General features: G+C 44.0%; 1 protein-coding gene across 11 annotated transcripts in view; it reads right to left on the bottom strand.

Moving 5' to 3' along the window:
* Positions 1-15,678, bottom strand: part of TNS3 (tensin 3) — a 313,618-nt gene that overhangs the window by 29,279 nt on the left and 268,661 nt on the right. For all 11 annotated transcript variants that reach the window (XM_074379714.1, XM_003930795.4, XM_010341376.3 and 8 more), the window contains one exon: positions 1,045-1,216. In XM_074379714.1, the coding sequence (XP_074235815.1) occupies positions 1,045-1,216 (172 nt within the window). The remainder of the gene's footprint in view (positions 1-1,044; positions 1,217-15,678) is intronic.

The raw sequence follows: 15,678 nt of genomic DNA, 5'->3' as shown, positions 1-15,678 counted from the left end.
CTCACTGCCTGCCTGTCAAACCCCCGCTTCATGCCAGGATGCTCCAGCCCGCAATAAGGGCCCCCAGGGGAGCCGCCCCACGGACGCCTCCAGGGCGCAGATGCTGCTCCCTTGGCCCCTGCACCTTCCCTCCTGCACCTTCACCGGGTCAAGGCCCTTTCATCCTTTAAGACGCAGCTCAGCTCTGTACCCACTGGGAAGCCTTTCCTCAGCCCTCACCCAGCACCTGTGGCCACAGACACATGTGCCCTCGGGAGTAGAAATGCACTCCGGTCTGGTCCCTCAGCACTAGGCAGGGATGCCACCCACATTCACCCCCGCAGCGGGGCCGTGGGTTCACTGCGGATCCCCCCCTCACTGCAGCATGACCCCTCTGCCCATTTCCTTCATCTGTCAGACGCACCATCAGCCCTCCATCCATGCAACCGGCTGATTAACAGATACCACAAAGACTCCTGGAGATTACCACACCCCTACGAACACGGAAACACGGCTAAAACCACACACGACAAACACGTATTCCGCCAGCACTGGAACACTCATGGGTACAGAGTCTATGTGTAATGCCAAGTCCTCAGAGGAAGGCTCTTTCTTTATTTTAAGGAGAATGGAGGCAGAATTTAAAAAGTTAAATAGGGAGCTACGTGTCCACACAACAAAGCATAAAGAAATTTATTCCTACTCTGGGCAAGAGGAATGGTCTCACATATGAATTTCCTCAGGGACAGTATCTCTGTGAAGCAGAAATAGGCCATTTTTCTCTATTAATACCCACCCCCTCCCACTCCCAGGTCATTCTGTTAACCAGAATCCCTGGAAGACTGACTTTCCTCTGCTTCCTGTATTGTCCCTATATTTGCCCACATTTTCACTACATACACCTGTCCCTGGGGGGTGGCAGTGTTGTACACACAGCCCTGGTCCCCTGTACCCCCCATCTTCAGGCAATCCCTGGCTGGTCCCACACCCCTCCTTCCACCCCCAGCTCAGCATTCTGGGTCTTTAAGGGGAGTTTGTGCCAAGTTTAAAGACCCATCTTCTTACCTCTCTCTCCTCTGGCCAGGGCCATTGCTGGAAATGCTGCAGGAAGCAGCAAAAGTCTGCTGAAAGGAGGGCGTCGAGGGCGCATCGGCCCGGAGCATGGTGGATTTGGGTCCGATGGGGCTCTCTGACATCCCCACAGCGTGACTGAGCGTCTCAGGGCAGCCTCGTGGTTCTGCAGCGAGAACACAGAAAGCAGAGAGACCTCAGCTGCAGGACTGGAAAAATCACCACCTCTGCCACTTTCGCATGTTACACAAGAAACAGTGTTGATTTTTGAGGCTTTCTGTCATCCACGGCCATACCGAACATGACATCACTACCCATAATAGGCTGGAGGAGGCGGCCAGCCCTACACCCTCAAGCACAGGTTTATTCTCAGGCATCACTGTTCCCAGACACGAAGCCACTTAATTCAGTCCCCACACAAGGTCCAGCCCATTACTACGAGCTGGTCGGCACCGCCATCCCCGTGGCCATGTGGGGAGATGCGCATTGGGTCCTCTGGGCTGGTCCTCCCAGCCCCATCACCATAAAGGCTGAAGTCCTATATAATGTACTCTCTACCCCATGATCCAGGCTGTTCCTCACTTTAGAATCAGCATGGCCTTTCTTCTGCAAGCCAGCAGGCGACTTCTCCCCAGAAAGATGGTAAGTGCAGGCCCTGCAGTGTCCAGGCGGCCTGGGTGTCCTCACATTCCTTTGGTCCCCACCCTCCCAAGCTGGTAACTGGGCTATTGACATCCAGCACTACCAGGGCGCAAACCCATGCTGGAGCTTTCCAGGTCAATCCTGCTGCAACAAAGGCCACAGCACGGGGTGCAAGGGACGCAAACCTGCCTGCGTCCCGTGCTTGATCACAGGCACATTCCTCTGATGGAATTTCTGTTTTGCTTCTTGCCCAGTAGCTGCATTATTTCTGGATATTTAAAACATCTTGCCTTTTGTTTTTCTTTTTTAAAACCAGGCTTCAAGGAATGGACACATCTACCATGGTCAACAAAATAATATTATTAGAAATACTGGTCATTTTGTTTTCTGTTTCAAAACAAGCGAAGATTGATAAGAGAATAATAACATTTTAAAAAGTCCATGTAATTCATTTCTGGAGAGGGTGCTGAAATTTAGAGATTTCCAAATGATGCCGCTTTCCCTACAACTCACAGGTCTATCACCTCACATGCTTGAAATTTGTGTTATTTTAATCACACTGAAAAAAGGCTACCTTCTTTACCCTTCAAATGAAAACCAATACAACTTAATACAAGAATCACACTTTATAAAAATGATGTTTACTGAGAATATTCTGAAAGAAATTATCAGTTGCATATGTGATCTCTGAAGAATGAAATATCTAAGGGTTTACATTAATCCAGATGTCAATGAGCGCTGGTCTGTGGATTATTCAGACCAGTGAGGAAGGAAAACCCTGACCACTCAACTAAATTACCCCACATATAGGATGTAGTATCCTGTTTCTTTTTTAATTGATCTCTACAGAATTTGTAATATCAATCAATTCACAAACGAAATTATTAAAAAGAATGCACTTCACTCCAATGAGGTAAATAAGCTCTATCTCTACCAAGACAGAACGAAATTCTATTTTTTTCTTTTAATTAAATATTTCTGAGCCATTAAGTGATAAGAACGAAAATTCTAAAAATTATACTGCATCCCCACATATGTAAAGTGAAGCACTTTTTCGATCACAAATGTCATTTCAATATGAATTAAAAATTACTGTCTTTATTTAGCGGCAATTCTTTTCCTAATGAAACATTATAGATTTTTAAAATATATTAATCAGCACACAAAATGTCTGGAATTATGCCTAAATTAACAACATTCCTGGCTATCTAATAGATCTTGGTAGAGAAAATGTGAACTTTAAATGCTTAATTTTTCAGGAAACATTAAAACCACACCTTTATATATTGAGGTATAACTAACATACAAAAAACTGAATATCCTTAAAGTAAATAATTTGGTCAGTTTGTCATATGTAAACTTCCATGAAACCATCACCACAACCAAGATAATTAACATTTAAATCATCACTCCAAGAGTTCCCTCCAGCCCCTTCTCCTGCTCATATGGTTTCTGTCACTTTGCTCTAGTTTGCATTTCCTAAAATTCTACACGACTAAAATCATTCCTATAAACTCTTTTTTCCTCTGACTACTTTTACTTAACAAATTATTTTGCGATTCTGCCACATTGTAGAACACATACACAGCTCATTGCTCTTCAATGGTGAGTACTTCTCCACTGAATGAACAGAGCACATTTTCTCAGTCCATCCACTTGTTGATGGACACTTGGGTTGCGGCCATTATGGGGCTGCTACTTATATCAAGCTGCAATGAACATTCTTAGATACTTTATTTTCGTACTGACATATACTTTCACCTCTTTTGGGTGACTACGTAGGAATGGAATGGCTGGACCACATGGTAGGTATCTGTGAAACTTTTTAAGAAAATGCAAAACTGCTTCCCAGAGTCCTTGCAATATTTCACATCCCCACCATCATTCCTGTGCCTCCTTGGTATGGCTGGCATTTTTAATTTTAGCCATTCTAGAGCAGGTGTAGTGGTATAACACTGTGCTTTTCATTAGCATTTTATTAATTACTAATGATGCTGAATATCTTTTTATATACTTATTAATAGGCATTTTATGTGTTCTCTGGTAAAATGTTTGTTCAAATCCTTTTCCATTTTTTCACTAGGATGTTTGCTTTCTTACTACTCAGTTGTAACAGTTCTTTATATATTTTAGAGTCCATTATCAGATATACGATTTGCAAATATTTCCTGAGTCTGTTGCCCGAGCTGCTGAATAAGATTCACTTAAGAATCTTTTGAAGAGGCTGGGCGTGGTGGCTCACGCCTATAATCCCAACACTTTGGGAGGCCAAGGCGGGTGGATCACGAGGTCAAGAGATCGAGACCATCCTGGTCAACATGGTAAAACCCTATCTCTAATAAAAATACAAAAATTAGCTGGGCATGGTGGCACATGCCTGTAGTCTCAGCTACTCGGGAGGCTGAGGCAGAAGAATTGCTTGAACCCAGGAGGAGGAGGTTGTGGTGAGCTGAGATCGTGCCATTGCACTCCAGCCTGGGTAACAAGAGTGAAACTCCGTCTCAAATCTTTTGAAGAACAAAATCTTATGATTTAAACCCAGTTTATCAGTTTTTTTTTTCTTTTAGGAATAGTGTGTTTGGTGTTGTATCTAAAATAGTATTTGCCTAATCCAGAAACAAAATATTTTTTTTCTGTTTTCTCCTAAAAATTTTTATAGTTTTGGAAGAAATTATATGCATACGCCTATGATCAATTTTCAGTTGATTTTTTTACACATGGTGTGAGACATACATATTAACAAAGTTTAGTTTTTAAAATATGGATATTCAATTTCACCACTACCATTTGTTGAGACTATCTATTCTTCATTGAATTGCTTTTGTAATTTTATCCAAAATCAGCCAAATATTAAATCCATCTAGGTTATTTTTCATCTCAGACATTGGAGTTTCTCTCTCCAGTGAAATCTAGTGTGGGTCTTTTTATACGTTCCGTGACTCTACTTAACTTTTTGAACACATTAAACGTAGCTAAAATAAACGTCCTAATGTCCTTGTCTTAATGTCCATAATCTTAACATCAGCGTTGCGTCCCCATTAGTTTTGATTGATTTGGTTTCTCTCTTAATTATATTGCCTATTTTCAGGCTTCTTTGATTGCATGGTAATTTGCTATTGAACACCAGACATTGTAATTTTATGTTGTTGAGTGCTGGGTATTTTTGTATTCTTATAAATATTCTTGAAATTTATTCTGGGATGCAGTTAAGTTGCTTAGAAATGATTTTATCTTTTTGGGTCTTGCTCTTCACATTTGTTAGGAAGGCCTGAGTCATGCTCCATCTAGTGCTAATTACCTCCCACTACTGAGGCAAAACCCTCCTGTATATTACCCAATGCCCAGTGAGTCTTGATACTTTCCTCTCTTGCTTATAAGAACATGCACTATTCCCAGCCCAGAGTTAGCACTGGGTTAGCCTCTCCTTCCAATATTTTCCTTTGGTTCTTTCCCTGGCCTTGAATGTCTCTTAACATCCTCCTTTGCATTCCCTGATCAATGCTCAGGTGAATACATATGGCAGATGCTCTGCAGGGCTCCACAGTTCTCTGTTCAGCCTTCTTTCCATCCTGCAAGCCACTGTGGTCTCCCCAGAGTTTCAACTCCAACTGCCCAAGTCTCCCAGATTCTGCCTGAGTTTCCTCTCCCTGCCTTATGCCTGGAAACTTTCTCAAAGTGGTAAAGTGACAACTGTAGAGTCGCCATGTTTGTTTCTTACTGTTCAGGGACCATTGTCTTTTACTGCCTGATGCCCATTGTCTTGGAAGCCATTATTTCATAAAGTTTGTCTATTTTTTGTTTGTTCAGGCAGGATGATCAACCTAGTCTCTACTACTCCATCCTGACCTGAAGCATACATCTCTAATCTTTCATATTTAAAGATGAACAATTCACTTAAATTAAACTTATCCATTATACAATAATTATAAATTATTGAACTTAACGCTATAAATTAATATCCCCAAGACTTATAGTATTTGAAATGAAAAAGAGCAAAAAAATATGTTATGAGAGTATGTCTAAAACATCATTGTGGAATAATAAAAATAACTCAAGATTTGGAGGCGGAGGCTCATGTTTGAATCTAGGGTCACTACGTAGATTATATTAATACAGTAATTTACTTTACCTTTCTCAGTTTACCGCCTCACCTATTAATAGGACTAACACTGCTACCCACACCACACAAGGTTCATTAGACTAAAAGTGAGGGTGAAAAATTTACACAGACGTTATGGTTAAATAGAATGAGGTTAAACAGATGTTTATCCAGTGAGGCAAAAGAAGCCAGAATGTTAGGCTGTTCACAGCAGGTCCTCAAGAAAGGTGGAAAAGCATGCTTATCAACAATCCTGCAGACATTACAATCTGTAAACCATTATCTAAGATTGCCACATCAGAGGCATCAGCTCGAAGCCAGTACTAGAAAGAGAGTGCATGTTCATTTTCAGCTACAATGCAGGCGTTACAACTTCCACTGAGGACGATTATGAAAGCTACACAAAATACAACACCAATAGTTGGAAGGCATTCAGATCTCCCAAGGCAGCCAGGGCTTACTGGGCCAAAATCCATGGCCATTTCTCCTTCTCAGCCATGGACCCATTTGGAAGCATGTGGCATGCAGGCCACATACAAACCAGCAGTCAAGGAAGGCTACGGTGATCACACTGTTCTGGGGAGATAAAAATTGGAGTTCAGAGCTACAAAGGCAACCAGTTCTGGAAGTCCCAAGGTCTCAGAGAAATGAGTCTCAGAGACAGAATCAAATGATCTGAGCACGTTTCCCCTCAAGGCATTTCTGAGTCCTAAGCTGCAAAGGTACAGAGCCCAGTGCCCAGTAACCAAGACAAAGCCAGCTGCTATGAAGCTAAAAAGATCAGCAGGGATTGTGGCAGTCTCTTAGTGGATGCTAAGTTATCAAAAACAGCAGTTCAAGATGTACCTAGGAAGAGGGACCTTTGCAAACACCACAGGTTTCAAGGTGAGACCCTTGAAGGGCTGTAAACTAGAAACAAGAAGACTATGACAGGATCTGACTAGGCACCTGTCAGAAAAATCATATTCTTTCTAAAGAGAACATGCCTCTCCTGCCCAGAGCCTGACTTTGTCTATATTTTTAAAATACAATATCAAATATTCAATTTTTAAAAGTTGATCATCAATGCCAAGAAACATGATAAATGAAAAACAAGATCCCACCACCACCCCACACACAGAAAAAACACCCATGGCTAGTTCAAAAATTGATGCTAAAAGCCACAGACATTAAAATAACTAAATGAATGTTTAAGAAAGCAGCAGCAATGAGAATTTCACCAAAGAACTGAAGTCCATTAAGAATAATCAAATGGAAATTCTAGAACTTAAAAAAAAATGAAATTAAGCGGTCAGTTCATGATTTTCTCAGCAGAATAAACACAGCAGAAGAAATTGTGAAGGAACTGTGAGAAAAATAGGAAAGAAAATATGCAATCTAAAAAAGAGGAACAAGAATGAAAAATAGAAAAAAGACGGTAAGACATGAGATAGGAATTTTAAAAATTCTAACGTAAGTATAACTGAAGTCCAAGAAGTGCTGGAGAAATCGAATGAGGCAAAGGCAATACTGGGAAATGTACATACTGAGAATTTCCCCAAAAGACTCAAGAAATCAAGCCACAAGGTAAAAAACAAAATCAACAAACAAAAACATCTAAGCAGGATATGTAAAACGAAAACTACACACACAAGCACTTAATAGTAAAACTTCTGAAAATCAAATACACAATCTGAAACACAGTGCCTTGTGCATTTTGGGGGAAAGGGTGGGATGCCAATTTCTGCGCTAATGTTTTCAACATTTAATAATGTTTTCATGATAGAAAAGCCCAGCGCTAATGTTCTGTTTGTATGAGCATACTGTTAAGACCCTTAGGAATGGTGTGTCTGCCGCACCCAACTGTAAATACCCCATGACTGTCCCAAGGCGAGGCCTGGCAAATGCTCAGTCTGTGTCATGAATGCACATGTACGTCTCCTGCTACGACTGACCTGGAAATCCCTAGAGCAGATGCAGTTTTGTGACTGACTGCCCTTCCTCCCAGTATGGCCCACAGGAAATGTTCTAAAATAAGTGTTTAGTGAATTAATTATTTCTTTCTACTGAAGCTGGGATAGAAAAACAAAAATGCATGGGCCTTCAAACCATCCCTGTGCGCCCTCACTTCTATTCCCAGTACTAAGACGACTTATCTCCATTTATGCTTGTATTTATTTTCCATTTAAACTGTCTTTGCTGAGGCTGGGTGCTGTGGCTCGTGATTATAATTCTGGCACTTTGGAACGCCACGGTGGGTGGGTCACCTGAGGATCAGAAGTTCAAGACCAGCCTGGCCAACATGGAGAAACCTCGTATCTTCTAAAAATACAAAAATTAGCCAAGTGTGGTGGGGCATGCCTGTAATCCTAGCTACTCTGGAGGCTAAGGCAGGAGAATTGCTTGTACCTGGAAGGCACAGGTTGCAATAAACCGAGATCACACTACTGTACTCCATTCCTGGGCCAAAGAACAATACTCCATCTCAAAAAAATGAAGAAAAAAAAAAAGTAAATAAAAGTGCTAAGCACCAGATTTCCATTAACATGGCCTGCACCAGTGGGAGAACAGAAGAGAGGGAAAAAGTGACACAGGGAGTGCCTGTGCATCCTGCTTTTGTCAGCCAGATGAGGACATGAGCAAATTACTACTGCATGGAGGAGCACGTGAGGCGCAGCTTTTGAGCTGCAGGAGGACCCACAGGGAGACGTGCCTCATCTGGAAGGAGCCTGAAGGCTTCCTGGAGGAAGTGGCATTTGATGGAAGCCTGGAAGGATGGGTGGGATTCTGACAAAACCACCTCATGGGTTCTCTTGCTCATGGGGCAGGGGCTACCCCTGCCATTTCACAGTTGTGTCCTCAGCACTGGGCTGGCACCTGTAGGAGCTCCAGGTCATTCACATTATGAATTAATGAATAATCTAGCCAAAGCTTAGAGGTCAGACGGAGAAGTTCAGACCATGACACGGAAATACTGCTCAGGGATCTGGTTCAGAGGAGTAGGCGGACGGTTGTTCAGTTCCTAGGGTCCCATGCGAAAAAGAAGCACAGAACTTTGGAGTAAAAAATAAGTTTATTAATCAAGTCTAATATGTCCACCTTATGGTTGGTTGGTTGAGCTTTCAAAGGGTCATACAAGAGAGAAGCATGGGTTGGGTACAGTGGCTCACGAGGTTGGGAGTTTGAGACCAGCCTGGCCAGCATGGTGAAAGCCCATCTCTACTAAAAATACAAAAAATTAGTTGGGCATGGTGCCACACACCTGTCATCCCAGATACTCCGGAGACTGAGGCAGGAGAACTGCTTGAACCTGGCAGGCGGAGGTTGCAGTGAACTGAGATCATGCCATTGCACTCCAGCCTGGGCAACAGAGCGCGACTCTGTCTCCAAAAAAAAAAAAGAAGACAGAGAGAGAGGAGCATGTACCCAGCACAGCACGCAGCCCCCATTTGAATGACCGACAGTGCTCTTAGTGGTCTCCACACAGCCACGGGGCAATCTCTGATGCTTCACATCCCCGTTTACAGAGTCCCCATGTGTCAAAGCTCTGGAAGACCCCACACCATGACTCAGAAGCCCTCAGGGCACTCCCATGGCGCCTGGGAATTTCACCAAATGAGAAGAGGCTGAAGGAAAATAAAATCCCACTTTGTTCCCGTTATCACAGTGCTTGTCCCAGAAAACAGCAAGCCCAGCACTTCCCATGAAAGTGGCTTTGTTTATCATTCAATTAGCACCAACTCTGGGGCACCCTGGCTGTGTAGTTCCCTCTGTCAGACCAGTTCCTGACTGGGTGACAGGACTTAACCCTTTATTTGGAGAAGGGGCTGCTCAAAGCATCGGATTCCATGTTTATCCCAAGGACATGCACACAGGGAGACTTGGGCTTCCCAGTCCATTTCTCCTGCAGGTGGTTGGCCCCTGATGGTGCTCAGAGATGCAAGTCGGCTTACGGAGTGCCACACAGCTCAATGTCACAGCAATTAATCCACTTATTAAATGGGTCTTGGCATTCCCAGATTAAGATGGGTGAGGGTCACATCTTCACGTCAGTGGAGTCACTACCAGTTCTAGTGACCGGGACTGCAGACAGCAAGGAGGATGCTGACAGCGGCTGCACTTTACACAAAACCTACACCCTGCAGGTGCGGTGCTCAGCACCTACCATCTCCACTACCCTCAGGTCTGCACGGCTCCTGGGGATGTGCCCATACTGAACGAGTGGGGAGAGTGAGGCAGTGGGAGTCTGGGTCCCTTTCGAAGTGCTCCTCAGCACTGTCCCTGCTGGGCATCCAGGGAACACAGAACAGGAGGCTGCAGGGCTGGGGGAAATGCACCAAAAACCTTAGTCAAAGGCAGCAGTGAAGTGAGGATGATCCACCGACTGCAAACCCTTCTGTAAGAAGAGTTCGCTTCATTTCTAGAAATGTGCTCACCGTAAGAACACGCAGCATTGTTGCTGTTGTTTAACTTGCACATTTGATGTTCACAATTAAACTACCATGAACATTTTTAGCAGCGTTAAAAATGAGGACATGACGTAGGCTGAGCTCCTTGTTGTGGGTGGGTCAGGTGCCCGTATCCTCAGCTCTGCACCTAGAAGGGGCCCAGGAAGTGGCCCGAGGTGGGGATAACGGGGTGGGGAGCAGACGGCATTTGCACTGTCTTGCACAGGGCCATCTGTGGAGGCACTGACCCCGCTGCTGCCTCCGGAGAGGGAATGTGGCAGGGAGGCCTTCCACAGCCCTGTGCCCCTGGCAGCCTGTCTCTGCTTCAGAGGTAAGGGCACCATGGTGAGCATGATGGTCTCTCAAAGCAACTATGGGGAGTGTCTTCCGGGGAAGGTCAGCTTCTTCTAAGGCAAAAGCCGCCTTCCTGAGGCCACGCACCTTTCCCCTAGGAAGATGTGTTTCCACAACGCGGGAGGCTCCAGAGGGCACACAGAGATGCTGTTTAGACCGTGTGCACCCCGCACAGCCCTGCCAGCCAGAGCCGGTCTGGGGCCCTGAACAGATGCTCCTTTTAGTTCTAGACATCCCACTGGCTCAGCCTCCTTCTGCCCTTCATTCCCACAACATTCTCACATTTTCCCTTTGCTGCTGAGACGCAGAGCTGGAGACATAATACCCTTAGTGTGTGGAAGCAACACTCATCTCACTTTCCGGTACTCTGCCTAAGCAGCTGGTGTTCCTGGTGCCCTGTGAGGGTGAGGGAAGCCACTGCTGCAAGGCAGCCCCCAGGGACCCGGCTAGAACTCAGGAGGCGCGTGCCAGTCCTTCTGGGACCTCAGGAATGTCTATGCTCTTCTCTTCTCAGCTTCCGCTTCCTTCATTTCCTTTACCCAGAACAAGGGTGAGAGGGTTATGGGCCCTTTTCCAAATGATCTATTTTTACGCTCTCATCCAAGCTTCTGTGGGAAGCTGGATATCACTCATTCTCCAACAGCCACTATTTACACAACATATAAGTTAACAGGAAGAAAAGAAACTCACGGGGCTTACGCAGGGCCACTGGCTCGCTCTTCCAAAGCCTTAGAGCCTGGCTAGAGACCTGCAACCTAAATGTGGAAGAAGCTGCCAGACACATTAAAAACTCGTGAGGGACCCAAACATCCAAGTTCATCCTTCGGATATGACTCTTGTCACAGATGCAGGAACCACAACTTACTAAGCAAAAAAATCAGGACATGTGACATTGCAAACAAAATCAACATTTTCCTGTGTTCCTGATAAGGCATACAAATTATTTGCTCATACACCAATTAGTTAATAACTACAAACCGCCTTTGAATGTTTTATATTACCTTTAATGAAAAATAAAATGAATTTAGCTGAGGTCAGTATTATAGTCTCCTATTCAGGTGAAGAAACTTAAGTTTGGTTAACTACCTAAAAATGCAGTCTCAATCTTTGGCCCATAAATACACAGGCATATTCACAATAAACTTTCAGAAATGAGTGAACTATCGATCTATCTAACTATCTCTAGATAGAAATATCTAGCTAGCTAGCTATCTGACTCCATTCTTTCCTCCCTCCTGGTCACATCCCAGGATTATTATGCAGTTACATAGGAAGTATCCTTTTCCATTATTTGAGAGAGTTCTTAAAAAAAAAAAAAAAAAAAAAAAAGGGAACATCGAGTCTGTCGTCTCCTTCTTCCCTTCCATTTCTAGGCAGGGAATCAGGACTGCTGCAGCGAGGATGCTCAGATCTCCAAATTCTAGCCTGAGCTCCCCGATCATAGACCATGGTGGGTGCTGGGCACATTATCAACTGCTGGAGCCTTCAGGATTTTCATTTACAGACTCACTTCAACTGGGATCAGATTAGATGATTTCTAGGGTTTATTTAGCTAGGAATTTTTAATTCTAATTTAGAAAGGCAAGACTCTGTACCAGAGTTTCCACAGTTGTGGTTACTTTTTTTTTTTTTTTTTTTTAAAGAGTCCTTATCTTCCCTTTGGGAGGCTGAGGCAGGTGGATTGAGGTCAGGAATTTGAGACCAGCCTGGCCAATATGGTGAAACACTGTCTCTACTAAAAATACAAAACTTAGATGTAAATCACTTGAACCTGGGAGGCAGAGGTTGCTGTGAGCTGAGATCGTGCCATTGCACTCCAGCCTGGGCAACAGAGCAAGACTCCATCTTAAAAAAAAAAAAAAAAAAAAGAGTCCTTATCTTATAATTCTTCTGTTATTTGTCTATGAACAATCAGGCCATTTAACCAACCTCCTTGAAAGCAAAGAGAAGATGGCAGGCAGCCAGATATAATGAGAATTAATTAGTGACAACCCCAACTACTGAAAAAGGATTTTCTTGGTTTCTGATGAGAATCCAAGTCCTACAGATACTCTATAAACAGACAAAAATGATGAAAAACTGACAAATGGATCAATAATACATACTTTCTTGGTGTTGAACCTTTTCTTTTTAAAATCCTGATGTCAAAATAATACAAATAATATGAAATTTGTTCTACAGCTTAAGGTCTACTGATTTCAGCAAATATGAGAAATGCTCTCATAATGAGAAATTGTTTCTGTCTTCTTAAAGCAAGCATGATTCTTATTCTCCCAGCCAGAATTGCTCCAGCCAAAGCTGAAGTGGGACTCCTGTCCACCAAAAGCCCAGTGACCTTTCTATGACATTCTCATCCCAACTGGAATTATCCCTTTCAAAAACGACCAGGCCACAGACTTCCTTTTAAGCAATAACACAAAAGGAAGTAGAAAATGCAGATGCAATAGTTCATTACAACTGAAGCCTTATTTTCTCTTATTCTTTGAAGATGTCCCATTTATGTTCAAGGTTTTGATCAACTGGAAAGGAAACACATTTCCCAATTTAGTTGGTGTTGTGTAGAGAATTCTAATGTTGAAACAGTGAAAACAGGTTTTTTCTTCATAGGGAGTGTTTCCAAAGCAGGTTTTACACTTGGGATGCACTGAGGCCAGTTCCTCTGGGAACTCACACGGTCCCTTAGCAACCTAAAAGGGATGAGAGTCGTAAAAAAAATCTGCTTTGGTTTGAGTTCTCAAGAAAACAAACAACTTCCTTCCTTCTAGACTTTAAGGAAAGATGATACTGAGGTGGAGCTACTGAGGCTGCCTAGAAACCATATCAAACCTGCAGACAGAGCCAACACAGAGCTGAGAAAATCAGGGACTGGGGGCCGTTGGAAAGAAATGCATTACACAGACAGAGAGCGCCACCCGTTGAGTGACCAAGGAGTCCTCATGAAACCGAATCTGAGGCCACAGCCACCCACAGCTGCTCAGTGAGTTTTGTTATTTTTTTCAAACTGTGGTAAGACATACATAACAAGTATACAGAGCAGTGGCATCGAGTACATTCACTTTTTTATACAACAATCATCACCAACTATCTCCAGAACTTTATAATCTTGCAAAACTGAAACTCTGTCCCCATTAAAATACTTTCCTATCCTCCTCCCCAGTCCCCATCATCCCACTTTCTGCATGTATGAACTCAACGACTCTAGGGACCTCATATAAGTGGAATCATACAGGATGTGTCTTCTTGTGACTTACTTCACTGACCACAATGGCCCCAAAATTCCTCCATGTTGCAGTGTGTGTCAGAACATCCTTCCTTTTTAAGGCTGAGTAATATTCCACTTCATGCACAGACCACATTTTGTTTATCCATTTACTTGTCCATGGACACGCAACAGCTTTTACCCTTTGACTTCTGCAAATAGTTACATTTTCTCCTTTCTCATTTCTTTAGCCAATTTGAGTTGGGACTCATTACTTGCAACAGGAAACAGATTCAGTGACGCAAGATCCTTGCCTCAAAGCTGCTTCCAGTCCAACAGGAGTGTAGGTAGACAGGAATGCACCAGCACAGGACAGTCAGGCCAGAGTGAGGGTGTGCAAAGCAGCACCAGAAAAGAAAAGAGCCATCTGAACTTCCTCAGGGGAGCCTTCCTTATGCTGAGACAAAAAAACAAAAACAAAAATCCACAGAGGAAGTACTGCCCTTCACGAGAAAAGAGACAACCATGTAAGTGGCTTTGAGAGCCCTGGGCTGATTATCACGATGGAGAGTGGAGCTTACCCTCATGTACACAGCACGATCCACACAGGAGTGGACCGCGGTCAGAGAAAGCCTCAGGCTGCTCAAGACGATCCCGGCCAGGGTCTATGCCTATGAAGAGGCTGTACCTAAGATGCTTGGTTCCAAGTCTTTAGTCTCCAGAATAATTCCAGTCTCATAGCTGGACTGGTCCACAGGACAGGAAGTCTTGATGCTTTCTGTTTTCAGGCAGAATTCCAGAGAATCTAGCTTTCCTTTAGAAATGGCACAAGGGACACAGATGACACACACTGAACTTTGCTACAGCCCTTCTATGGAAAGGTCACTTCAGCCTGGTGCCAGGTGGCTTGACGATGAAGCCCCAAGGAGTGCTGGTCCAGGATCATCGTTTTCTCCTACAGCCACTGTCTCGGTCCATGTGCCCTGCCATATAGGAGCAACCGAGGCTGGGCAATTTATTTTAAAATGAGGTTTTTATTTGTCTCACTGTTCTGGAGGCTGCAGAACATGCATCTGCACCTGGTGAGGGCCTCAGGAAGCTTCCACTGATGTGCGCTCTACACGCCCTCACCCTGGCCTGACCACCCTGTGCTGGTTCATTGCTGCCTACCTTTGTTCCCACTGGACTTGTGAAGGGAAGCTGGCATCACATGTTGAGAGGAAGGAGAGAGAAACAGAGAGAGAGAGAGAGAGAGAGAGAGAGAGAGAGAGAAGGTGCCAGGCTTTTTGACAATCAGTTCTCGTGTGAACTAACAGAACTCACTCATTACCATGAGGACAGCACAAAACCCTCCGTGAAGGATCTGCCCCCATGGAAGGGACAAATATCCAAACTATATCAATGCCTACACCATGGAAATTTAAATTACATTCAAGCCAAGAGCCCAGGGGGGAACCTCCCGTGTCATCTCAGAAGTCTCTTACTGGGACTTGAAAACCTTATTCAGTGTGGTAGATTTCAATGAATGGACATGAAAGACACCCTTAGGGGACCTGCATCTCTAAGAACCCCTGTGGCACTCAGGGCATCTGCATTCCTCATGCCCCCAGTCCATGTGCCAGGGACCACAGGCAGGTAATGGGGGGTTTCTCGTGTGCTTTCAGTAACTGGAAGGCTGCTGCTTTTGAGAGATTATCACTGGTCAAACTCCAACCAGGTCCCTAACCAGGCAGTGCTGTCTTTGCCCAGTATTTCTACAGCATCCTGTGAGCAATGAGGAATGCAACACTGGGAATCCTATGTTAGGTAAGAATTTGAAATCTCGGCTTCAGTTAAACCCTTCACTCAGTTACCAAAGATATACTCTCATTGCAGTAAATAGAAACAGAGACTGCGAATGCATTTTA

This window comes from Saimiri boliviensis, chromosome 10 (genome assembly GCF_048565385.1).
Source record: "Saimiri boliviensis isolate mSaiBol1 chromosome 10, mSaiBol1.pri, whole genome shotgun sequence".
NCBI lineage: Eukaryota > Metazoa > Chordata > Mammalia > Primates > Cebidae > Saimiri > Saimiri boliviensis.
This window is presented reverse-complemented; position numbering and strand designations above follow the sequence as displayed.